At 40.4% G+C, this 26,192-nt stretch overlaps 1 protein-coding gene and 1 long non-coding RNA gene across 7 annotated transcripts in view; one reads left to right on the forward strand and one right to left on the reverse strand.

Annotated features, from left to right (window-relative positions):
• PDHX (pyruvate dehydrogenase complex component X) overlaps nucleotides 1–26,192 on the forward strand; it is a 133,109-nt gene that overhangs the window by 23,656 nt on the left and 83,261 nt on the right. For all 6 annotated transcript variants that reach the window (XR_006291756.1, XM_037900016.2, XM_037900018.2 and 3 more), the window contains one exon: nucleotides 22,414–22,631. Coding sequence is in view for 5 of the 6 variants with exons in the window: in XM_037900016.2 (XP_037755944.1) it covers nucleotides 22,414–22,631 (218 nt within the window). In the remaining variant the exon portion in view is untranslated. The remainder of the gene's footprint in view (nucleotides 1–22,413; nucleotides 22,632–26,192) is intronic.
• On the reverse strand, nucleotides 673–19,800 carry LOC122466338. Its single transcript, XR_006291757.1, has 3 exons — nucleotides 19,612–19,800; nucleotides 5,310–5,317; nucleotides 673–683 (listed from the first exon to the last, which is right to left on the reverse strand). It is a non-coding gene; the product is annotated as an uncharacterized LOC122466338 (long non-coding RNA).

Raw genomic sequence — 26,192 nt, forward strand, 5'->3', positions numbered from 1 at the left:
CAATAGGGCTTTGAGCTGGTCTGGAGCCTACCCATGCAGATCAGATTGCCAGATGGATTTTAAACAATTTGGGGCAGGAACAGTATCCTCTTATAAGTCCATACAGCATCTAGGACAATGGGGTCCAGATTCTCACTGGGGCCTGTAAATGCTACCAAAATACAAAGGATTAATAATAGTAATCACATTCTCCATTTTACTTAATTACAAGTTTTATATAATGGCGATCACATTCTGGTTTTGCACTTTAGAAATTCAGCTATTCCCTTTGTTATAAGTTTTTAGGACAATGATCCTAATTACATCATCATCTTTGATATTTATTAATTTGCTGGTGGAATAGTGTTGCATATTTTCTCTCTCCCCATCCTCACTTAGCTCTGTAGTCTTAAACTGTAGATTGTGAACTTTTTGGGCCAATGACCATATTTGTACAGAGCCTACCAGAATGGGGTCCTGATCATGACTGGGTCCTCTGGGTCCTTCTGTAATATAAACAATAATAAATAAATCTGATGTCACATGGTTACTAAGAACACATCATTGGTATTCAACATGTAGATAACTGATTCTTGTGGTAAGCTTCTGGATTCACAATGCAGTTGAGAGTCCTGTATTTGTTATGTAAGGTGCTAAAGAAATCGCCAAATGCTGTTTCTCCTTCTGAATTGTTTTTGGGATGACTCCGAGTAAAACTTCAGTTTTGACAGCTTTATTCTGACTTAATTGTTTTGGAATAGAGAAGAAGCTTTGATTGTCTGGAGATGGAATGTGTCAATGTTGCATGTGGCTGAGTATTTTCAGCTGTTCCAAGACCACTAACTTAGGCTGAACTCCACTCTAATTCTTCAAACTCATCTTTCCTCTTACAAGGCTTGATCCAGTGAGGACAATGAAAGGGTCAATGACTTCAGAGGGAACTGAAATGGCCCCTCAGTTCCTAGCCTCTGTTTCTGATACATTCATTTTGTTTTTTTCTAAAGGTGAGCATGCACTGCCAAGTCTGTGTTTTGGTAACAAGGACTAGAAAGGTGGATAGGATGTAAATAACAGCATGAGAAGGGGGACAGTGAAGGGGAAACAGCATTATATTGGAGAGATTCATCTTCTAGTGGCTTCACCAGAAGGGCAGTGAATTTGCCAACCATCTAAACAGTTCTTAAAGCCAGTCAGACTTCATCTCTTTTAATTCATTCGGTGATTTTTTTTTGTCACAGGAATGTTTGAGATGAGCTGGGCATGTGACTTGGGGTGGTCTTTCTTCACACTTATTCACATCATCTCTTGAGCCAGATTCGCCATACAAAAGGCTGATTCTATACTGCATGCTTCTATTTGATCTACTAATGTTTGTATTAGATTAAGCCGTAATAAATATTTTGCAAGTACTTATTGCTTTTTAACGTAAAGAATCCCAAAGTGCTTAACAGTTATACTAGTACCACAGAACTGCATCCACATTTGGGCTGGAGGGTGGTAACCAAGTGAACAACCCGGGGTGCACTGCACAGCCTGAAACTTGTCTAAGGACAATGGCACCGAGCTGTTCCAAGCCAGGATTTCACTAATAATGCATAGACCACTCAGCCATACCATCCTGATCTCAATGCAAATTCTCAACGGCACACAGTAGTAAGAGGTGTGCACAAACAGGTCAATTTCTTCACCAAAAAAGTATAGAATTAAGATTAAATAAGCAAGGTGTGTTTCCAACATTTACAGACTCATTTATACACTGTTTTCTTAACAAAAATAACTGTGATTGAGTACGTACTCTAATCATGTATTTAGGGTTCTTATTTTTGTATTAAAATATTAATAATGGTGTATCAAACTGCATAGGTTTTCAGTGAGCAACCTAGCCTATATTTCAAAACACAGCAACCAGCCCAGAGTCCTACCAAACTCAGTGCCACGTTCCAGCACAGAAAGTGCTCCTCTTTTGCCCCCCCCAAAATTTGATCAATAGTAATAAGACAGAATTGCCCTTGAGAATACACTCTCTCTGGCTGACTCCCTTAGTCTCCCAGCTACCTTCATTTTACGAGCCACTGCAAGCCTGGGCTCCACCTAGAATGGGTGACTCAACTGCTCTGACTAAGCTGCCTCTAATCACTGTCCTATTCAATCAGATCAAACCAAAAGTTATGTGGATAGTGTAGCATATGTACATGTTTAATACCATTCCCTATAGAAACATTTTTAAAACGAAGGATTGAAAATACTGTAGGGGGAAGTATTGGAAAAAAAAATTTCTTTTTTAGTCTCTGTTGGGAGGCCTGAGAAAAATGCCACCCAATCGCATCAATGGTGGGGAAACTTAATGAGGCCAGTGGTGAAAAGGGGACAGACTCAGTAGCAAGGGAGGGAGGCACTCTCTCAGAGACAATAGGTAGCTTCTCTCCCCTGGAAGTCTCTGGCACCCATTGACCAGCTGAGGCAGAGGAGTGCTGATTGGCCAGCATTCCCCAGCCTCATTGGGCTCCAATCCAGCAACCCATCCAATCCACCCACAGGTCTAGCCAATTGCCTGTTTAGGGGATCAGGAAGGAATTTTTTCTCCCATGGGCCAATTGGCAGAGGTCCAGGGAGGAATTTGCCTTCCTCGCAGAACCTTCAAGCCACGGTTGGTTAAGTAGGAATCTGCTTAGTACCTAACTGAGCTACTGGGGTGGAGTTGTTTATTTGTCACAACTTGTAGCTGGTTTCCAGTGTGGTCAAGAGAATAAAATGAATGGTTCCCAGAGGTAAGAGACCAGGGATTTTGATATTGGGCCTTGGGCTCATGTGATAGGGTCAGACCTTGTGGCCCTTGTGTGTTGAGGTCCCAACCCTGCTGACCCTCTGTCTCCCTCTTGACAATAGGAGTAGCGGGCCAGGACTCAGAGAGCTGAGTCCTGCGGGGTAGGCTGACGAGAACTGTCAAGGTTCCTTCCCCACTCTGAACTCTAGAGTACAGATGTGGGGACCTGCATGAAAGATCCCCTAAGCTTATTCTTACCAGCTTAGGTTAAAACTTCCTCAAGGTACAAACTTTGCCTTGTCCTTTAACCCTATGCTGCCACCACCAAGCGTGTTAAACAAAAAACAGGGAAAGAGCCTACTGGGAGACGTCTTCCCTCCCCTCCCCCAAATATCCCCCCAAGCCCTATACCCCCTTTCCTGGGGAAGGCTTGATAAAAATCCTCACCAATCTGTACAGGTGAACACAGACCCAAACCCTTGGATCTTAAGAACAATGAAAAAGCAATCAGGTTCTTAAAAGAAGACTTTTAATTAAAGAAAAAGTAAAAGAATCACCTCTGTAAAAATCAGGATGGTAAATAGCTTATAGGGTAATCAGATTCAAAACATAGAGAATCCCTCTAGGCAAAACCTTAAGTTACAAAAACAGGAATATACTTTCAATTCAGCACAGCTATTTTACCAGCCATTAAACAAAAGGAAATCTAACGCATTTCTAGCTAGATTACTTACTAACTTTTAACAGGAGTTCTGAACTGCATTCCTGATCTGTTCCCGGCAAAAGCATCACACAGACAGACAGACTTTTTGCTCCCGTCCCCCCACTCCAGCTTTGAAAGTATCTTGTCTCCTCATTGGTCATTTTGGTCAGGTGCCAGCGAGGTTATCTTAGCTTCTTAACCCTTTACAGGTGAAAGGGTTTTGCCTGTGGCCAGGAGGGATTTTATAGCACTGTGGACACAAAGGTGGTTACCCTTCCCTTTATATTTATGACAAGAGGCTATCCCGCGTTATGGGTTATATGGTAAGAAGCCCTGTAACTCCCACACTGGAACCAGTTAATACCTGGCATAGGAGAGTATTAAAGTTTAATGAAAGTTGCAGTCAGCTACTTAATTCCATGCATCTGTCTGTCCTCATTCTGCCACTCTCTGCATCGAGTGGCAGAGACGAAGAAATAAAATATAACTGAGAGAAATGGGATAAACTGAGGGGGAAGACTTAGGCTGAATACAGGTAATCCTTTCAGAGAGTGAGGACTCTTACGCTAGGAATTGTCTGCTGTGGTTTAATCATTTTGGACTAATGAAAAACTAGACTGGATAAAATGCTGTTTACTCTAGGGAATACTTTTACATTGTCACTGAGATTGGTTGGAGGATCATTCTAATAGGTATTTTCTATCTTTAAATTTTATAATCACCTAATCAATTTCAGTAAGGCATTTGATACAGTTCCACATGGGAAAATATTAGCTAAATTGGAAAAGATGGGGATCAGTATGAAAATTGAAAGATGGATAAGGAACTGGTTAAAGGGGAGACTACAGCGGGTCACACTGAAAGGTGAACTGTCAGGCTGGAAGGAGGTTACTAGTGGAGTTCCTCAGGGATCAGTTTTGGGACTAATCTTTTTATTACTGACCTTGGCACAAAAAGCGGGAACGTGCTAATAAAGTTTGCAGATGATACAAAGCTGAGAGGTCTTGCCAATACAGAGAAGGACCGGGATATCCTACAGGAAGATCTGGATGACCTTGTAAACTGGAGTAATAGTAATAGGATGAAATTTAATAGTGAAAAGTGCAAGGTCATGCATTTAGGGATTAATAACAAGAATTTTTGTTATAAACTGGGGATGCATCACTTGGAAGTAACAGAGGAGGAAAAGGACCTCGGAGTATTGGTTGATCACAGGATGACTATGAGCCGCCAATGTGATATGACCGTGAAAAAAGCTAATGCGGTCTTGGAATGCATCAGGCGAGGTATTTCCAGTAGAGATAAGGAGGTGTTAGTACCGTTATACAAGGCATTGGTGAGACCTCATCTGGAATATTGTGTGCAATTCTGGTCTCCCATGTTTAAGAAAGTTGAGAAGGGCTACTAGGGTGATCCGAGGAATGGAAAGCCTGTCTTATGAAAAGAGACTCTTAAGAGCTTGGCTTGTTTAGCCTAACCAAAAGAAGGCTGAGGGGGGATATGATTGCCCTCTATAAATATATTAGAGGGATAAATACCACAGAGGGAGAAGAATTATTTAAGCTCAGTACCAATGTGGACACAAGAACAAATGAATATAAACTGGCCATCAGGAAGTTTAGACTTGAAATTAGATGAAGGTTTCTAACCATCAGAGGAGTGAAGTTCTGGAACAGCCTTCCAAGGGGAGCAGTAGGGGCAAAAGACCTATTTGGCTTCAAGACTAAGCTTGATAAGTTTATGGAGGGGATGGTATGATGGGATAGCCTAATTTTGGCAATTAATTGATCTTCGACGATTAGCGTTAGATATGCCCAATGGCCTGTGATGGAATGTTAGATGGGGTGGGATCTGAGTTACTACAGAGAATTCTTTCCTGGGTGTCTGGCTGGTGAGTCTTGCCCACATGCTCAGGGTTCAGCTGATCGCCATATTTGGGGTCGGGAAGGAATTTTCCTTCAGGGCAGATTGGCAGAAACCCTAAGGGTTTTTCGCCTTCCCCTGCAGTGCGGGGCATGGGTCACTTGCAGGAGGATTCTCTGCACCTTGAAATCTTTAAACCACGATTTGAGGACTTCAATAGCTCAGACATAGGTTAAGGGTTTGTTACAGGAGTGAGTGGGTGAGATTCTATGGCTTGCATTGTGCAGCTGTAGCTCACGAAAGCTCATGCTCAAATAAATTGGTTAGTCTCTAAGGTGCCACAAGTCCTCCTTTTCTTATTGTGCAGGAGGTCAGACTAGACGATCATAATGGTCCCTTCTGACCTTAAAGTCTATGATTCTATGAGGTTATCTCTCTGGGAACAGGAATTTCTTTTACTAGGTACAGATGTGTGTGTGTTAGTGGTCGTGTGTGTGTTACATGTTCACCACATGATGGTTATAATGATGACACAATAGATGTATTTATTTTTCTTATTACCAAAGGGGTGTGGTGCCAAACTGAATAGCTGCAAATTGTTTTTATATATAAAATCCATAGGATAAGTACTATATGTCTTACCATTCTTAGTTTTTCCTGACAATAAACAAGAGCTGGGAGGAGGATGGTTGGAGGCTGAACAAGCACTACTTAGGCAGAAGCTATCAGCAAACCTGCATGCCTTTTTTTTTTTTTTTAATTTTTTAAAAAAGCCTTCTGTCAGCATATCTTATTCTAAGGCAGTATTTGAAACAGCCATTATAAATGGTACTTGTATTGCACATTAAATTATCATTAAAGTAGTAGTATTGTATGCACTTCCCTTATCTTTATTCATGTCACATCAGTGATGCTCAGCTTCCAGTTTAGAGTCACTGATGATATGTGGTCATAGATTGGAGAACACATTTCAAAGCTGACATGATGATGCGTGGAAGAGAAATGTTTTGAAGTCAGATCTAAGCATTTGTATTCACTGCTCTCTTCACCTCCCGCCTCCCCCCTCACAGTCTCCCCATATTATCTTACTTCAGGATTTCACAGAGTTAAATGGAAACAGAGTTAATATTTATCTGGAAAGTGAAAGGAATGTATTTCAGCTCACCTGAGACTTTTTAAACTTCTTTGAGGTTTTTAAACAGCATCCGATGAAGTGAGCTGTAGCTCACGAAAGCTTATGCTCAAATAAATTGGTTAGTCTCTAAGGTGCCACAAGTACTCCTTTTCTTTTTGCGAATACAGACTAACATGGCTGCTACTCTGAAAACTGTGATGAGAATGAATCTGTTAACTCACACCCACCTGCTATAGAAGGTAGATAAGCTGTTCTCCATCCTCCTCTTTGGTTGTCTTGAGCTCATTATGATTTCTCTCCTTTCCCCTTGCCCCCTATCCTCAAGGGATTGGAAAGCACTTCACTTAGTTGTAATGCTGCATGAAATATTGATGGAAGTGACATTAGCCTTTCCTAGTTGAACCTTTTAAGTATTCTAATGCTACCTATGAGTAAAGCATGAATTCGGATATAAGTAACATCTGCTGCCTTATCTATAGGTTCTGAATTAATTCACTACTGTAGTACTAAAACTCCTGGTTAAGAAATATCAGAGTTTAAAACACTACTCACATTTATTAATCATTGTTGCTTAATTAATAAATGAGTTTTGAAAGCTCTTAACACTGCAGGAATTATTCTTTTATGCTTGTGGGTTATTTGATATCAGTGAGATGATGCATAAGACAATTTCTAACTCAATGTACATGCTTTTAGGGGTGTTTTTTTTTTTTTTTTGGTTGTGGGGATATACATTTGCATACTGCTTGTATTTCAAGTATTAAAAGTTATTTAAGTCCAGACCCAAAACCAAAGTTTAAACTTTGGTTCCAAATAACCTATCTGGAAAATGCTTGAAGATGTTGCTGAACTGTTTGCATGTACAGATATTAAGTACAAAATTTAAAACTGCTGCTGACTTTTTAAAATGTTGTCATAATTTTTAACTGTATTCTCACCAAGGCACTCAGGCTGCTATACAACAGAAATTAAAATGCATTACTGCATTTTAAAGGTACATGCAATAGAAGCATGATAAAAAACACTCTTCACAATTTTAGAACTTATCTGTCATAAATAAAAAGGAGGAAGGGTAACTTTTCTATGTATTTGCAATATAAGGCACCTATAGTGTGGTATATGGAAACTTTTTTACATGGCTTTAACTCATATTAATAACATACTTTAAAGGAAGAGCAAAACCACCACAATCCTCTGCAGCTCGAGGCTTTAGAAACAGGACGGAAGGATCATCTATAGGCCCACCATTTCATAGGTCAGCCAGCTGAAAGACTGCAAAGAAATAAATCTTGCAGAGCCACATTTAGAATTAGCTGCTTGTGTTAAGCATGTCTGCCGCAGGGGTGATTTCCACATGCCTAGACCTGCTACTGAGGGAGGCCTGTACCTGGCTACTGTGAACTTTATCTCTAGAATGGTGAGTTCCAGCATTCCGGACAAGCATAGGTCAGAAGGCAAGTCAAAGGTCGAGAGTTGTGCTTAGACCACTTTATGGTTTTATATATAATGGCCAGTACCTGGAACTTCATTTGGTGCAGGAAGCTGCAGTGCACAGGCATGAGCGTCTCAACCACGTAATACATTCCAGAGGCAGGGAACTGCACTTGGGACTAGCTGGAGCTAAGTGCAAACCAAAAAGTCCCCAAAACATGGACAACCAGGCATGGAGTGTAGTTTCTTTGCAATTAATGCAATCTGAGAGTCTAGGAGTAAAGATAAAAGTGATATAAATATTGAACCCAGGTTGGTCTTGCTATATTTCTTAATGCCTCAGTTTCTCTCTTTAAAATGGGGATAATTATGTTTATCCACTTTTGTGAAGTGCTTTGAGATATATGGGTGAAAAGCTCTGTAAACATACGAAGCATAACTGAGATTGATGTGTTAGTTTCACACCTAGGGTCCATCCCACAGTAAAAGCACTGTTACCTGCCTACCAAAAATGGGACAGTGGGACCCCAAAATGTTTTTGGTATCAGAAGGCAAATATATTAGATGATTTTACTAGTTGGTTAATTATCATGACATAATAAGACATAGTAGTAAATGTCCTACCTGTTTAGTTGCATTTATATTTCACTGTGTGCTTGAAGCTGATTTCTAAATACCTCTGGCTCTAACCCTGCATCGTATGGTTATAAATGTCTCCTAGAATTGATAGTATTTTTCACTCAGTTGCTTGGTAATGTATTTTGAATTGCTAACATTGTCAATAGGCCAAAAACAGTTATTCATCCAGGCTTAATGCCACAGGAAGGGTGAAAAAAATCAATAGACCAGTTTCAGCAGCGTTGGCAGCAAGTGCTCATGCTTCCTCTAAGGTGAGAATTGCTCTCACTTGTTGGGCTTTGGGCTTGCAATGTGTGTTTGTGTGTGGGGGGAGAGGGGGGCAAGTACAGAGCGATATTTATAACATTTTAAAACCTATTTTAAATGATTTTTGCTTTCTAATGCCATTTGGTAGACTAATCTTGAGTGGGGAGTACTGTCCAGCTGTTGAGAACAGGAGGAGTCAGGACTGTTTGTATCTATCTCTACCACTGTTAGGTGGTGTACCCAGAACTGTGCCAGGCATATCACAAGGTTAATAGAAAAACATTCTTTGTCCCAAAGAGCTGACTTTCTTACATGACCAACCTTGCTCTGTTTCATCTTTGAAAATGGGGGCAACATTTACTTCACTAGGATGCTGCATATAAGGTGAATTAATAGAACAACAAACAACAATGAGTCTGTCTGGTGTAAAGTACTGCTGTATATCATAGCCATCAGCAGTTAATATAAGTTACTGTATGATTGATATGAATACATTTCACAGTTTTCTCACAAAGGGCTTGGTTTGACTGTCCACTAAAGTCAATTGGAACCTCCCCATTGACTTCGATGGGCCTTGGATCAGGCTCTTTACCTTTTTATGAGACTCTTACATGGTAAAAAGAATATTTCTGATGGATGATTTTGGTAAAAGCAAATCATCCTTCAGAATGGTCAGTTTTGAATTTATAAAATTGTTTAAAGAGATATCAGGTAGGTTAAACACCAAATTGTATTATAGTTTGCTCTTAAAACTGCTTTTGCAAAACCTGATAGAAAAATGTCTGATTTAAAAAAAAAATTAAATGGAAACAGATTTTTGATGGTTGATGTAAACATTCCCTTGTGATTTAAGCAACCCAAGTATTGCAGCATTAAACTAATGCATGGACTGAGAAAGTGAAACTGACAAGTCTAGTTTCCTTGTGCAAGGTGACTGAAATACTGTACAAAACAAACCCAAAAGCATCAGTAGAGAAAAGGGAATTTGGTATTTTTAAAAGTTTGTTTCCAGCATTGTTATATAATTGGCTTTCCCTAGCTTGCCATGGAGATCATTCACCTGGAGTATGGTATATGGGGTAGGAGTTGGACTGTGAATTTTCATTCAGTCTCCTGAAGTCTGCACAGAATTATACACTAGCGAGCTTATAGTGGCATAGCTGTACCTATGCAGCTGTGTGGCTGTAAGACTGCTTGTGTAGCCACTCTATGCCTATGGAATAGAGTTCTCCCATTGACATATTTCAACCACTTTCAATGAGCTGCCGTAGCTGTGTCAGCAGGAGAGCATCGCCTGCCAACATAGCCCTGTCCACACTAGCACTTCTGTAGGTGTAACTTATGTCGCTCAGAGGGCTCAGTAGCATGAGTGCTTATATCGTTAACTCTATTCAGTTGTCGGAGTCTACCCTGAAAAATGAAGTGTGACTGTTTTTACAGTTTCACATAAAGAATTGAAGTCAAATATTGCCTTGTAAATGTTACTTAAGAGAAATGTAATCTTTCAGTAATGAGACTTCCAAACTTAGCATTTAATTGAGACTTAAATAATAGAGTTTCTGGTGAAATCTTTTATTCTGAGGAATATGTAGCAATGGTATATTCTAAATATCTGTCTCATAGGCCTATGCTATGCACATTGAAGTAAGGGAGCTATTTTGGTTGCAAACATTTGTTTTGTTTTTAACTTGTACTGTGTGTGGAAAGGAGTGCTGGTGAAAGGATTGACTGTTTTTACAATTTTACAGACTGTTTATCCACAGAACTAAGACACTAGTCAGTGGCATTGCACACTTCTCCCCACACTCTGCTTATAGCCTGATAGTGAAAAACCACATCTGGGTTGTGAAAAGACTTTTCATGATCCATTCAGCTCTTTTCCCCTAAAATGCCACTGTGAGGAAGTTAAGTATTTTAAGGCGCATACAGAGTTTCGGTGATTTTGTCTGAAGTCCCACAGGAGATCTGTGGCACAGCCAGGGACTGAACTCAGTTCTTGTGAGTTCCAGACCAGTTTCTTAGCCACAAGCTCGCCCTTCCTCTCACTTGTCAGAGGCTGCCAACGAGTCATCAAATGGTGATAATTTTTAGTCACTACTAATTTGTGCTAGAGGTGAAAGACTCAATAACCCATCAATCCCCTGGCCTTTTCAGTACCCCTTGGCTTAAAATAGATCTATGTAAGAAGGATCATGGTACCAATCATAGTCACTTCATTAAAAATTAAACTTGGTGACGGGGGGAACCTTCCCATGTTCTTATTGTCTGTGTTAAATTGTGTTGTCCTAGTAGCTGTCCTATCCCAAGATCACTTTTCAGGTGAACCTTCTGTTGTGAAAGAAATCCTACTGAATTTTTAAAATCTTTTAGTCTGTCCTATGAAGTATGGGATCTGTAGGCAGTAATATAGTCAATGCAGTCACTTATTTATACCTCATAAGCAAAGGAACGTCTGTTCCCGAAGTGGGAGTATGGAAAGAGTTAGTTTTGTTATGTGAAAGATACAATTAAAGTGCAAATGAAACAGCAGTGTGATTGCTCAGTAGTGTTTGTCAGATCAGAAATGTTCAACAACATGTAATTTCAGTTGAAGATACTTTGCATTTTAAGTATTTGTTTTAAAATAGCTGTTCACGTTCATGTAACCATTTTTCCTCCTTTAGATTACATTGTTTTACATTGTTATTATATTGTTCCAGTTCACAGCACCTTGATCAAGTGAGCATTGAAAAACTAGAGTTTTAAAGCCTTCAGCTCAGCTTACAACCCCTTTAATAAATTGCATAGACACTGTTCTGTGCTGAGCATTAAAATTAATGTTGGACCAATTTTCATACTTATTCTTATGGTCCCTTTTGTCATCTCTGTTTTAATAATTGATGAGTGATACTTTTGCTGTACTTAACACTCTTCTCGTCAATTTGGAATACTTCTGTTTCTCCTGAATCTTACAGAGCATTTACAAGGAAATTTCATCAGAAACTGACTTGGTCACATCAATTTTTGTACTCCAGTACCAGTTGCAACTTTAATGTGGCTGCTGTCATGTTTTAGCTCAATGTCACATTGTTTGCTTGTGTGGAAGGGAAGCATAACTGTAGCCAGCAGAGACACCTAATGATTCTTAGAGAGATTAAGGGATGGATGATGTACTTTGGTGGCGCTATGCTGAGCACAGAGCTGCGTCATGGCTGGCAACTTCTTCAGGAGTTAACTCCTATATGTTCAGATAAACAAAACTAGCCAACCTCTCAGTGCTAGTGCCTCCTGGTGATTACCATAATCTTATTGAATGACTGGATTTTCCTGTTCCATACCAAGTACCCTAAATATTTAGTCTCTTAATGCAAGACCTGCACTCCGTTGCACTGACTTTGCAGATTATCTCACCGGGGCTGTGTCATTTTACCAGGAGCTTGTTAAACCTGAGTTTACCGTGCTTGGGCAGGGGCAAACTGCCTCACTGTGTTTAGTGTGTCTATGATGACATGTAAAAAAGGGTTTGGAGTCCAAGTGGGTTGTTTCTCCCCAACCTCTCTAATAAGATCCAAAATTTCATAAGTCTATTGCCCATGTAACAATTCAAAGGGGAGAATCCTATGAAAGCATGAGGGACTTCTTGAACTGCAAAGAGGAGGCAAGAAAGGAGCCTGTCCAAACCTTTGCATCCACCTCTACAGATTTACACAACCAATATACTGAGGGGTTTCATTGAGCCTTTCTGGAAGAGGTATGCATACTAATTTTGCCTTGAGACGGTCCCAAAACTCCTGCACCAGGTAGAGCATAACAATTATTCTTTTGTCTGTAAGGACCTTTGTAAGTCCAACTCTTGTGAAAACCTGGCACAGTTTCTGCATTTTATTGACTGCAACAGAATGGCCCCCAGATCATAATAGGGTATTATGCCACTTGCTAAAATGTACTGGTGTCCTCTTGCATTCTTCTTTCAGGGTCCACTTATGGGTTTCCCATTCATTGAAATGGGATGTTAACCAGGAATACAGGAATTAAGGATTCCTTGAAGCCTCCCTTTGAGGGCTACTCATTGACAAGGAGACACAGAAACTGGCATTCTCTTTATATGCCCCTGTTTAATGAAAAATGCTGTTGCAGTTGGACTACGGTTTTCACTCTGTTCAGATGCCCAATGCAGGATAATTCATGAGCTGGTCGTCAGATCTGTGTTTGTGCATATCTGGGTACGGCTATCAATGTGATACACCTCTTCAGTCTTTGGAATTCTAGTCACCTAATAAAGCAAATTCCTGCATTGCTTAGAGCAGAGATATTGTGTGGCTTCAGCCTCTTGAGTGACCGTTCCATTAACCACTGCTACTCAGGGAAGTCTATCCACAAATGTTGTCCTCATGGGCCAGGGCTGAGAGTTGATGGAGTCTAGCTAGATCCCAGACCTCCAGTAATTTTAGAGGTCTTTCTTTTGGGTGATGCATACACCTGGGCCCAGGTCTGTCTTGGCTTTCATCTCTGATTCTGATTTTTTTTATTCTTCTTCTTGCCCCTCCCAAAATGCAGAGTCTTGAAGTGGGAATACATCCCTTAACTCTATCAGAGAGACCTCCAGTCTGTGTACTGAATCTCAGCTGGAGACTGGTAGGGTGGGCCCAATTATGCTGGTGAAGTAAGGTTTAGAGTCCAGTCCCAGTTACTACATGGCCTAATCACTCAGGTGCTGGAGGATTAGGGGGAGATACCTTTTCAGATGGTATAGTATCCATTGGCAACTTTTCTTTGAACAAAAGGCCTGAGCCTTTTGGGCTTGTGATTGAAAAAAAAGACATGGCTGATGCCACAAGAAGTAAGTCTGAAAACAATACACATGTGGTCTGAAATCCTCCTGATCGGCAGTAACTAGAGAGATGTCCCTCCCTAGAGCAGGAGACTCCTTCTGGTGCATTTGTCTCTTTACCTGCTCTCTGATTGGGGCCAGCTTGCTGCCCTTTGAGAACTTTCTACTGGGTCCTAGCCTGTTTTGTAAAGAAACCACAACGTGGGGAAATCATGACCCTGTGGGCACTTCAGTGGGTCCCAACAGGTATCTATGGGCTGTCACAAATATCTTTCATCCAGCAATGTCCAAGTGCTTCACTAGCCCTATTTTATCAGAAGGAGTGGCTGACACACAGAAACATTGAATGACTTTCCCACAATCACAAAGCAAGCTAGTCACAGAACTGGGAGTAAAATCCAGATATCCTAACTTCCACGCCTTCACTAGATAAGACTGCTCCCTGTTAATTATGAATTCACAGAATGTATTTGAAGAGTTAACTTTGGGTGAAATTTACTTGTGTCCTGTACAGATTGGGCAATGTTTATCTGTGCATTTGGACCAACTACAGTGCTGAACTGTCTTGGTTTAAATTGAGACACAACCCCTGCATTGGAAGTCAGGTAAACATGAGCTGTCTGCTTAAAGCTCCTTGTATTTTCATTGTTTGTTGTGAAAAGATTTAACCTTCATTAACTTCAATTTCTGTGGGGAATGTTTCTGTCAAGTGGCGCTTCAGGTTCTTCTCTTGACTTCAATGTGTAGTTATCCTAAGCAAGTATGGTTCAGAAAACAGAAGGCTAAAAATACAACAGAATAAAATAAAAATATGTGAGAACTTTTAGTTGAGGTATTTGAGGTTGATGACTACTGTTACAGTAAAGATCATTCTTAAATTAGAACTGCATTTCTTTTCTCTAAAATTTTTATGAGCTGAGCATGGGAAAGAAAAGAGGATGAATAACTGTGTTCTGAAGAGCTGGATTCAATGTTCATTACTATTTTCCTCATTCATACCATTTCTCATGAAATAGTTAATGTCTGAGATGATGTGTCCTTTTTGTAAAACTTTGCAATAAAGTTACACCAATCTATTTTTTCCTCAGTTAAGTCTCCATCATACCTTTACGTCTAGTCCAGTGGTTTTCAACCTTTTTTCATTTGTGGCGCCCCAAAAATTTCTAATGCGGGTGTGTACCACTCTGGAAATCTTAGACACAGTCTGTAGACCCCCAAGGGTCCGTGGACCTCAAGTTGAAAACTACTGGTCTAGTCCAGTGTAAAGGGTGTTCATAGCTGTGCTGCTCCAGGAGCAACCCAGGGAGGAATTCTGACTGAGTCCAGAAGAAAGTAATCTGCTCCAGCATTCCTAAATGGAGATTACAAAGCCTTCTCCCAAATGCCACATCAGCTGTACTTCCTGGCACATTTGGGTGAGGTGGATTGTAGCTAAGGCTGCACCCTCTCCCCGGCTTCCTGCTCACGTAGGGAAATAGTACCTTTTTCTTCCTCCAGCTCCCGACCCCAAATTCTCTGCATATAGGATGCAGGGATGCCATGCAGGGGTCTTACTCCCGTACTGGCAAACTAAAATGCGTTTAAAAAATAACAATCAGACCTCCTCAAAATCATGAGATTTTTAAAAAGTGTTTATTTGCCTTCTAAGCTGTTAAGGGTGCACTTGGTTCATATTTTCAAACTTTGCAACCATGTGGGCTATAAATTTATATTTTAAAAAAAATGAAGTGATTATTGTGAGAATCTCAGCTTATCTCCAGGAGCTGGGACTCTTAAGAAAAGCACGAAATAATGTGAGATTCATTATAAAATCCAGGAGAACTGGCAAAACTGTAAGGCTGGGCCATAACTTGACCCGAATTAACCTAAGAAACCATATGTTTGTATCTATTCATCCTTCTATCCCTCCAGGGTTTATTAATGCCTCATTAGAATGCATGTGATACACCCCCCCCCCCCCCATAGTGCTGTTTTGGGTGATCATTTATGAAATGGAGGCTGATTATCAAAGGAGAAACTTTATTCTTACAAATGTAAACCTTTGTAATCTGCAAAGATGAAGAAAGAAATACAGAAAAGGTGTTTAACAGAAGTTTTGGAAAATGCACTAACTTTTTTATCATATACAGGTTTAAGAGAAGCTCTTCAGAGTGCTGGGTGGTATTTGCTTTGGGATATTGCTTGTAATGGGTTTTATGTTAAGCATCAGACATCTGACTTTGTTAAAATGATTGCATGCAAAACCTTAAATATCATCAGAGCACAGCTTATGAAATGCCTTGGGAAGTATGACAATACCACAGAGTTAAGGGTATTGGTGTTTTGTTGTAGGGGTTTGATTGTCCATTTACAATATTCTTTTTTTTCTTCCAGTCTGTTTTGTGTTATAATGATTAGGTCATTCAGGATACACTGAGACTGGATTCAAACTGGTGTTTTATTTCATTCAGAGTTACTTGTCAGTAGTAACTTAAAATGAGCATTTGGAGATATAGATAGATACACTTTTTTTTTTAAAAATTTTTTTGCCATTACTTGTGTTTAGTGCTGCTTCTCTGGAGTGACATGTACCTGGTTGTTCATGGACTCTTCATTTATTTTTTTTCAGTCAAAGCGTATGGTTTAAATTCACTTCAGGATTTTTTCTTCAGCCATCTACATTGGTAATATATGCCCAGATACTAGCGTAACAGATACTTTAGAAATGTATGTCATAATAATAAAATATTATCACATCTTGATTGACATGTAGGGTTTTTTCTCAAATAAAACTTTTTTGAATATATTCATTGTGCTAATGGAGGAGAATGTGTCTGGGGAGTAGTGTCAGTAGCGTCAATGTAGATCTTAATATGTCTTTTCATTTTATAAATACTCTTAATGTAAATTTTAGTGTTCATGAAAGGAGTTGGACTGACAGTGGTGTAAATGTAAAATCCTTAGTATTAGAACATGCTCAGCAGTGACCACCTCCCTATTTCCTCCTGTTGAGGTGCGTCAATCTTGAGCTGGAGGGACCACCTCTAAGGGGTGAAAGGATAATCTTGAATAAAATATGCTACTGTAAATGCACTTATGCCGCTGACCCCTGGTTTTCTGGAAAAGGGCAAAGAGTACGCAAAACCAGTGTGCAGAAAGTAGTCATACAGGGATAAGAGTAACTACATTAAATTCCAATATTTGGATCCTCCTAGTGGACTTAAACAATCTTGATAAACTGGACTCAGTAATGCTTGTTACAGTTATTTCAGCCAGGTTTTCAAGGTAAGGTCAATATGACATATTTATATAGGCTTGCTTACATGTGTCCTCTTTCATATTCTAGTTTGGATTTTTACTGAAACCTGGTGGGATGATTCATGAGGTTGGAATGCTAAAATCAATGGTTATACCTATTTAGGAAGGTTCAAGCAGGCAAAAAGGGAGGGAGAGTGGCACTCTGTATCAAAAATGACATTACCTGTTTCTGAGTTTCTGATAACTTGGAAGAAAATGATATTGAATGATTGGTGTCCTAATAGATAAAGCACAGATGAGGTACTAGTTGGTGTTGGCTACAAACGCCAAATCACACTATGGAACAAGATGACTGTTTCCTTGTGCACCCAGCTATAATGTGTGTATGGGGGGAGGGAAGCTGCATCATCATTGGGGACTTCAGTTTGAGTGACACACAATGGAGTTCTCATGCTGTCAGTACTAAAACATCCTTGGAATTACTGAATGTTACAGATGACAATTTCCTAACTCAAAAAGTGTTGCCGCCAACACAGGAGAAGGTCTATCATAGAGTTCCCCCAAAAGATAATGAGGAACTGATCAGAACTAAAATTAATGGTAGCTTAGGCACAGGTGATTGTGAGTTGATCAGATTCATAATGTGCAAGCAGAATAAAGTCCTGACCATAATACATACACACACACACACTCACTCTCTGTCTCTGTATCTCTCTATTTGCTGGTTTAGTAAGGCCAGTTCCACGAAGCTGAAAACAACCAGGGGTCACCCAATGAAGTTATTAGGCAGCAGGTTTAAAATAAACAAAAGGAAGTACTCCTTCACACAATGCACCATCAACTTGTGAAACTCATCACCCGGGTTGTTGTGAAGACCAAAAGTATAACAGGGTTCAAAAAAGAATTAGATAAGTTCATGAAGGTTATGTCCCTCAATGACTCATTGGCCGAGATGGTAAGAGATACAACGCCATGCACGGGGTCTCCTTAGCCTCTGATTGCCAGAAGCTGGGATTGGATGATGGGATGGATCACTTGATAATTGCCCAGTTCTGTTCATTCCCTCCGAAGTACCTGGCATTGGCTGCTGTTGGAAGACAGGATACTGGGCTAGACGGATCCATTGGTCTGACCCAGTATGGCCATCCTTATGTTCTTAATTATCAGTTAGGAGAAAGAATTTAATCAGAAAAATGTGAATAACTGGAAATCATTTAAAAATACCGTACTAGATGCCCAAAAAGGCACAACCAGACGGTGTTGGTTTAAAAAAAAAATGGTTTAGAGGGGAAGAGAAGGCAGTTATAAAAATAATATTTAATCCCAAAAGGAAGAACGGAGAAATTAATCGTAATGAATATAAATCACAAGTCAGGAATTATAGAAAATTGATAAGGAACACAAGGATAAATCTATGGCTAGCAGAGTTAAGGATAGTAAAAAGGAGTTTTGAAAAATATATTGGGAACAAAAAGAATCCTGACAGTGATATTGGTCCACTACTAGATGGAATAGGTGGTATTATCAGTAATATTGCAGAAAAGGCAGAAGTATTCAATAAATTCAAATTACTTAGGCAAGTTAGATGTCTTCAAGTCACCAGGGCCTGATGAAATGCATCCTAGAATACTCAAGGAGCTGACTGAGGAGATATCTGAGCAGTTAGCAATTATCTTTGAAAAGTCATGGAACACGGGAGAGATTTCAGAAGACTAGAAAAGGGCAAATATAGTACCAATCTATAAAAAGGGAAATAAGGACAACCCAGGGAATTACAGACCAGTCACCTTAACTTCTGTACCTGGAAACATAATGGAGCAAATAATCAATTTGTGAACATCTAGAAGATAAGGTGATAAATAACATCCAGCATAGATTTGTCAAGAACAAATCATGTCAAACCAACCTGATAGCTTTCTTTGATGGGATAACAAGCCTTGTGGATAGGGGGGAAGTGGTAGACGTGGTATATCTTGACTTTAGTAAATTTTGATACTGTCTCGCATGACCTTCTCATAGACGAACTAGGGAAATGCAATCTAAATGGAGCTACTAAAAGGTGAGTGCATAACTGGTTGGAAAACCGTTCCCAGAGAGTAGTTATCAGTGGTTCACAATCATGCTGGAAGGGCATAATGAGTGGGGTCCCTCAGGGATCAGTTCTGGTTCCAGTTCTGTTCAATATCTTCATCAATGATATAGATAATGGCATAGAGAATATGCTTATAAAGTTTGCAGATGATATCAAGCTGGGAGGGGTTGCAAGTGCTTTGGAGGAAACGATTATAATTTAAAATGATCTGGATAAATAGTCTGAAGTAAATAGGATGAAATTCAATAAGGACAAATGCAAAGTACTCCATTTAGGGAGGAACAATCAGTTGCAGACGTACAAAATGGGAAATGACTGCATAGGAAGGAGTACTGCAGAAAGGTATCTGGGGGTCATAGTGGATCACAAGCTAAATATGAGTCAACAGTGTAACACTGTTTCAAAAAAAAGCAAACATCATTCTGGGATGTATTAGCACAGTGGCTTTCAAACTTTTTTACTGGTGACCCCTTTCACATAGCAAGCCTCTGAGTGCGACCCCCCCTCCCCCTTATAAATTAAAAACCCTTTTTTATATATTTAACACCATTATAAATGCTGGAGGCAAAGTGGGATTTGGGATGGAGGTTGACAGCTCGTGACCCCCCCCCCCCATGTAATAACCTTGCAACCCCCTGAGGGGTCCCGATCCCCAGTTTGAGAACCCCTGTATAAGCAGGTGTGCTGTAAGTCCAGAAGGTGTGTGGGTTACATAAGCAAGACATGAGAAATAATTCTCCTGCTCTACTTTGCGCTGCTTAGGCCTCAACTGGCATATTATGTCCAGTTCTGGGTCCACATTTCAGGAAAGCTGTGGACACATTGGAGAAAGTCCAGAGAAGAGCAACAAAAATGATTAAAAGTCTAGAAAACATGACCTGTGAGGGAAGATTGGAAAAAAATTGGGTTTGTTTAGTATGGAGAAGAGAAGACTGAGGGGCGGGATGGGACATAACAGTTTTCAAGTACATAAAAGATTGTTACAAGGAGGGAGAAAATTTGTTCGTAACCTCTGAGGATAGGACAAAAAGCAATGGGCTTAAATTACAGCAAAGGAGGTTTAGGTAGGACATTAGGAAAAACTTCCTAACTGTTAGGGTGGTTAAGCACTGGAGTAAATCGCCTAGGGAGGTTGTGGAATCTCGATCATTAGAGATTTTTAAGAGCAGGTTAGACAAACAGCTGTCAGGGATGGTCTAGATAATACTTAGTCTTGCCATGAATGCAGGGGACTGGACCAGATGACCTCTCGAGGTCCCTTCCAGTCCTATGATTCTGTGAAACATTTCTGTTCCGTATTTGGGGAAAAAACGTGATATAGTGTCATCATATGATGGCGATATCTCTTTCCATTCCACTAGTATCTCTGGTGAATGTTAAACAACATTTACTAAAGTTAGACATTTTTAAATGAGCAGGACCTGATAACTTGCCTCCAAGAGTTTTAGAAGAGCTGACTGAGAAGCTCACTGGACTGTTAATGTTGATTTTTTTCAATAAGTCTTGGATTGCTGGGGTTGTTCTAAAAGACTTGGGGAGAGTTAATGTGCCAAATTTTAAAAAGGGTGAATGGGGTGATTTGGGTAATTATATGTCTGTCAGCCTGAGATTGATTCCAGGCTAGAGAATGGAATGGTTGATGCAAAATGCAATAAAGAATTAAAAAAAGGTAATGCAATTAATGCAAATCAGCTGGAAAATGCTTCCAGATTGTGGCTCCTGCACTGATTGGCAGGGGCAGGGAGGTGGGCAAAAGTGGTTTTGTGGAAGAGGTTTACAACCTTCACCCCAATCCTGAGGCCAGTTAGGGATGGGACCTGTCTAGTCTGACTTGTGCCTAATGCCTGTGATCCCAAGGTACAGTTCTGATTTCTGGAGATTGCCAGGACATAGAGATGCCCCTGGAAAACTTCCTATGCTGGGGACTGGAAGGGTGATGGTGTAGGAGCTGCTACAATGGCTGTAGACTAATTAATGGAGGAATCCTTCACTGACTGGTTACACTGACATTTACAAGCAGCACAGATCCCTCATAATGGGAATCAGGATCTGTCCTTGCATTTTTCTGTGCAATATGCCCTGGAACTGATCTGCTTTAGCAGATTAATAACACCATACTTGCTAGTATTTCCATTCACATGGTTCCCAGAGCATTTTATAGAGGTTACTTGCTCACAACAGAATTGCTGTCACTTTTCAGGTCAGACACAATAATCATTCCACCTCAGTAATATTAAAACAGCCATTAGAATTGGAAGCAAAGAATAACATTGTCAAATATAAATCATGGGGAATTGTAGTTGCTGTTGAGGGTCCCTCCCCTGCCCCAATTTTCTTTACTGTTGTTTCTTGCTGGTTGTCCAAGCTTCCAGGGGCTCTGATGGGTAGGATCCTACCAAATTCACAGTCCATTTTGGTCAATTGCGTGGCTAGGGTTTTTAAAAATTAGTCAGTTTCACATTTTCAGATGTTGACATCTGAAATTTCAGGGTGTTGTAACAGTGTGGGTCTCTACCCAAAAGACTTTTGGGGGATGGTGGTGTTGCAAGGTGATTGCAGTGGGGTTGTGGGATTGCTACCCTTACTTCTGTCCTGCTGCTGGCAGGAGTGCTGCCTTCAGAGCTGGACAGCCACAGAGGGAGGCTGCGGCTGAGTGCCCAGCTCTAAAGCCAGCACCACTGCCAACTAGCAGCACAGAAGTGAGGGTCACAGTATGGAGGGAGGGAGGTTACACGGCAGTCTTCTGCCCATGCACATGTGGGTGACTGCTTGAGCTGCAGCCTCCCTGCGTGTGTGTGTGTGTGTGTGAGGGTTGACAGCTCGAGCTGTGGAGCTTCCTGCAGCCAGGGCAGGTTCCTGGAGGTGTGTCTGACCTGTCCTGGGAGCAGCCCCTATAAGGGAAGAGGAAGTCCTGTCCCTCCTCATCCCCAGCCAGGACTAGCAGCTGGAAGCCTGCACAGGGGAGGAGCCTGAAGCTAGGCATAAGATTTCACAAGAGAGATCAGATTTCACAGTCCATGATGCATTTTTGATGGACTTGAATTTGGTAGGGCCCTACTGATGAGTGTATTTTAAATAAACTGGAAAAACTAAATATAATGTTAACAAGACACAGCGGAATTACCCAAAACTGAGAATTTGGCTTGGACACTTAAACCAAAATTTTCCAATCTGAGGCCTGAATTTAGGCATCTTAATCTATATTTAGGCATCTAAAGAAAGTGGCCTCTTTTTCAGAGGTGTTGAGCACCTGCAGCTTCCACTGACTCGATGGATTTAGATATCTAACTTGAGGTGCACTCACATCTGTTAAATTTTGGCATAATTTAACACCCCACCTTGGTTTCCAGTACCAACTGTTTAATATTGGTCCTAGACTTTTATTATAAGAATGAAACTTGATGTACTCATACGTCAATGGTATGCCTGCAACTTCTAGATCTTTTTTTTTTTAAAGAGTACATAGCACTATGTGTTACTTATATGTAATGTTCTCATTGTCTTTTAAATTTAGATGGAAGAAGGAAGTAAAAATGTGCGTCTGGGAACGCTAATTGGTTTGCTGGTAGAAGAAGGACAGGACTGGAAGCAGGTTGAAATACCAGCAGATACTGGCGATCCATCTTCTCTGGCACCCCTGATGGCTCCGCCTGCAGCTGCACCTACTCCCCCTCCAGCAGGCATTTTAACATTAGCCTCCACCAAAATGGAACATGGGCTTGGAAAACTGCCGTGAGTTTCTGTATTCCTCATGAACAACACTTTCAGTGTGAGACTTGAGGGTATTGCCACCACAACTGGGGCCAAATTCATCCATTTTGTAACTTCAGTGAAATCACTGGAGTTGCACCAGGGATGAATTTTGTCTCTGTAGCTAAAATCAAAGTACTGTTTGAGAAACTGTTTAAATTTGCCTGGTTTGTTTAGGCCTTGTCTACAAAGGAAGATTTTGTTGTTTTTTGTTTTCTGTAACTTAAGACATGAATTTAAACGAGTATAGTTATACTAGCATAATTCCCTGTGTGGACACTCTTATTCTGGTATAAGAGTTCCTTTTTTTCAGTTTAGCTTATGTCACATAGGAAGAATTTTAAGCAAAACTGAAAAAAGTTACTCTTGTACTGGAATAAGAGTGTCATGTAAGGGCTTCTCAGTAGAGAGGTGTGGAATGTTCAAAAGTGTTGACTTAAGTGTGCCCTCTCATTAAAACTTATGCAAATTTGTAAGGACACCATGGTAATAATCAGTCAAAACATCTTCATCACTGCAGATAACACAAAAATTGAGGGAAATAAATAATGAAGAGGACAGGATACAAAGCAATCTAGATCACTTGGTAAACTTGGCAAAAGCAAACAATATATGTTTTTATTATGGCTAAATGTAATACATCTAGGAACAAAGAATGTAGGCCATACTTACATGATGAGGGACTCTATGCTGGGAAGCAGTGATTCTGAAAAAGATGTGCAGTCATGGTAGATAATCAGCTGCATATGAGTGAGTGTCCAGTGTGATGCTGTGGCCAAAAGGCTAATGTGATCCCTGGATACAAAAATAGGGGAGTCTTGAGCAAGAGCAGAGAGGTTATTTTACCTCTATATTTGGTACTGGTGTGACCACTACTGGAATACTGTGTTCAGTTCTGGTGTCCACAATCCAAGAAGGATGATGATAATTTGGAGAGGGTTCAGAAAAGAGCCATGAGAATGATTAAGGGATTAGAAAACATGCCTTATAGTGATAAACTCTAGGAGCGCAATTTATTATTAGCGTAGCAAAAAGAAGGTTCAGGGGAGACTTGATCACAGTACCTACATGGGGAACAAATATTTAATAATGGGCTCTTCAATGTAGCATGGTCCAATGACTAGAAGTTGAAGCTAGACAAATTCAGCTTGAAAATAAGATGTAAATTTTTAACAGTGAAAATAATTAACCATTCAAACAATCTGCCAAGGATCATGTAGATTCTCCATCACTGACAATTTCTCAGTCTATATTGACTGGTTTCAGAGTAGCAGCCGTGTTAGTCTGTATTCGCAAAAGGAAAAGGAGTACTTGTGGCACCTTAGAGACTAAACAATTTATTTGAGCATAAGCTTTTGTGAGCTACAGCTTATGCTCAAATAAATTGGTTAGTCTCTAAGGTGCCACAAGTACTCCTTTTCTTTCAGTCAATATTGGATTTTTTTTTGTAAAAGATACGCTCTAGGAATTATTTTGGGAAAGTTCTATGGCCTATGTTATACAACAGGAATGACTAGATCAGGGATTCTCAAACTTCATTGCACCGTGATACCCTTCTGACAACAAAAATTACTACATGACCCCAGGAAGTGGGACCGAAGCCTGAGCTCGCCCAATCTCCACTGCCCCAGGTAGTAGGGGGCCAAAGTCGAAGCCCGAGCCCCGCTGCCCCAGGTGGGGGGAGGAGGGGACCTAAAGCCAAAGCCTAAGGGCTTCAGCCCCAGGTGGGTGGCTTGTAACCTGAGCTCTGCCACCCAGGGTGCCACGCTTTAGGAAAGGTGTGGACAAACTGAGAGAGTCCAGGAGGGGAGGGCAAAAAAAACATTTAGGAAAATCCTGACCTTCGAGGAAAGTTTAAATGTGCCCATTTTTTTCAGTCTTGAGAAAAGAAGAGTGAAGGGGGAACCTGATAAGTCTTCAAATGTGTTACACAGAAGTCTAATTGTTCTCCATGTCCACTGAAGGCAGGACAAGAAGTAATCGGCTTAATCTGCAGAAGGGGAAATTTAGGTTAGATATTGGGCAAAAACTAACCTTATAGTTAGAAAGTAAGATCTGGAATAGGCTTCTAAGAGAGATTGTGGAATCCCTTTCATTGGAGGCTTTTTAAGAACAGGTTAGGCAAACACCTGTCAGTAATGGTGTAGATAGACTTGGTCCTGCATTAGCTCAGATGGCTGGACTTGATGACTTCTTGAGGTCCCTTCCAGTTCTACAATTGCTATGGTTCTATGAGTGTTGACCACTATACAATTCAATTATTTTTTTAGCTTCTTGCCTAACTATCTGTCCAATTTTTGTTTAATTTTGCTACTAGCATTCAGGCTGTCCTAATGCAAGTAGAAGACACTAATTGGAAGACACTAACTGAGGCCTCTAACAGCATGCTTGCTATAGTAGGAGAATGATTAGAGCACTAACAAGGTTTAAATCAAGTGCTTTGACATCAGAGATTGTTAGAACAGAAACTGATTCAGCGACGCTCCTAATCACAAATACGTGACAACTAATTGAAAATCAAATTAACATCTTTAATGATTTACATTCCTTGTCAAGCTGGTATTACCGCACTTGGAATTCTTGTGTGGTTCAAAGGGCTCAGGTCCTTACCAGCTCTTCTGTTTGTCTGTTCAAGACATTCTTTCAAGAATTTGGGGAAATAAGATCTGGTCTCAAGTACTAATGTTGCTCTGTTGTTTTTGCGAAATTAACTTTTGCACCTAAGAATTCTAAAGTCTGTCTGAGTTCACTATGTTCTCATGTCATATAAATTATGTTAAAATAAAATGAATGCTCTGGAACTTTTCTCCAATATACCTCTCAATTAAAATGCAGAATTGGGTTATAATGTAACCTTTGTAGTTTCTGTATGGCAGTGGAGATCAGTGTTACGTGCTGTAGATGATGTGCTTAACTCTGTCTCCTCCTGGAAAGTTACTGCAAAGCATATCCCACATGGGTTGAGATGACACAGATACAAGTTTATAATGTTTGAGAGTGGGAGGAAACTGCATTAAACTTGTAAAACTGAAAATGAGATTAGAATTATTTGCATAAATTCCTTATTTCTCCGTCCAGATGATCTGTTGTATTTCTGGAAGTTTGTCCAGTAAACTTAAGTATAAAAGCAAAAACTGAAGATATTAAGTATGAAGATTGTTATAATTGAAATTAGACAGAACTAATGATGCAGTTGTCACTACCTCACCTGCTATTAAAGAAGAGCATGCTTGTGTAGATATGTATACATTGCCTTTAAAACTGTGGCTGGCCTGTACCAGCAGGCTTGGGCTGCGGGGCTGTTTAATTGCAGTGTAGATTTCTGGGCTCGGGCTGGAGCCCAGGCTCTAGGACCTTGCAAGGTGGGAGTGTCCCAGATCTTGTGCTTCTGCCAGAGCCTGAATGTCTACACTGCAATTAAACAGCCTGTAGTCCAAGCCCTGTGAGTCCGAGTCTGCTGGCACAGGGCCAGCCGCAGACATACCTTGTGAGACCATAAGCATACAGGGCCAGTTCCTCAGATGGGCAGGGCTCCTTTATACT

The sequence above is a fragment of the Chelonia mydas genome, chromosome 6, assembly GCF_015237465.2.
Source record: "Chelonia mydas isolate rCheMyd1 chromosome 6, rCheMyd1.pri.v2, whole genome shotgun sequence".
NCBI classification, from domain to species: domain Eukaryota; kingdom Metazoa; phylum Chordata; order Testudines; family Cheloniidae; genus Chelonia; species Chelonia mydas.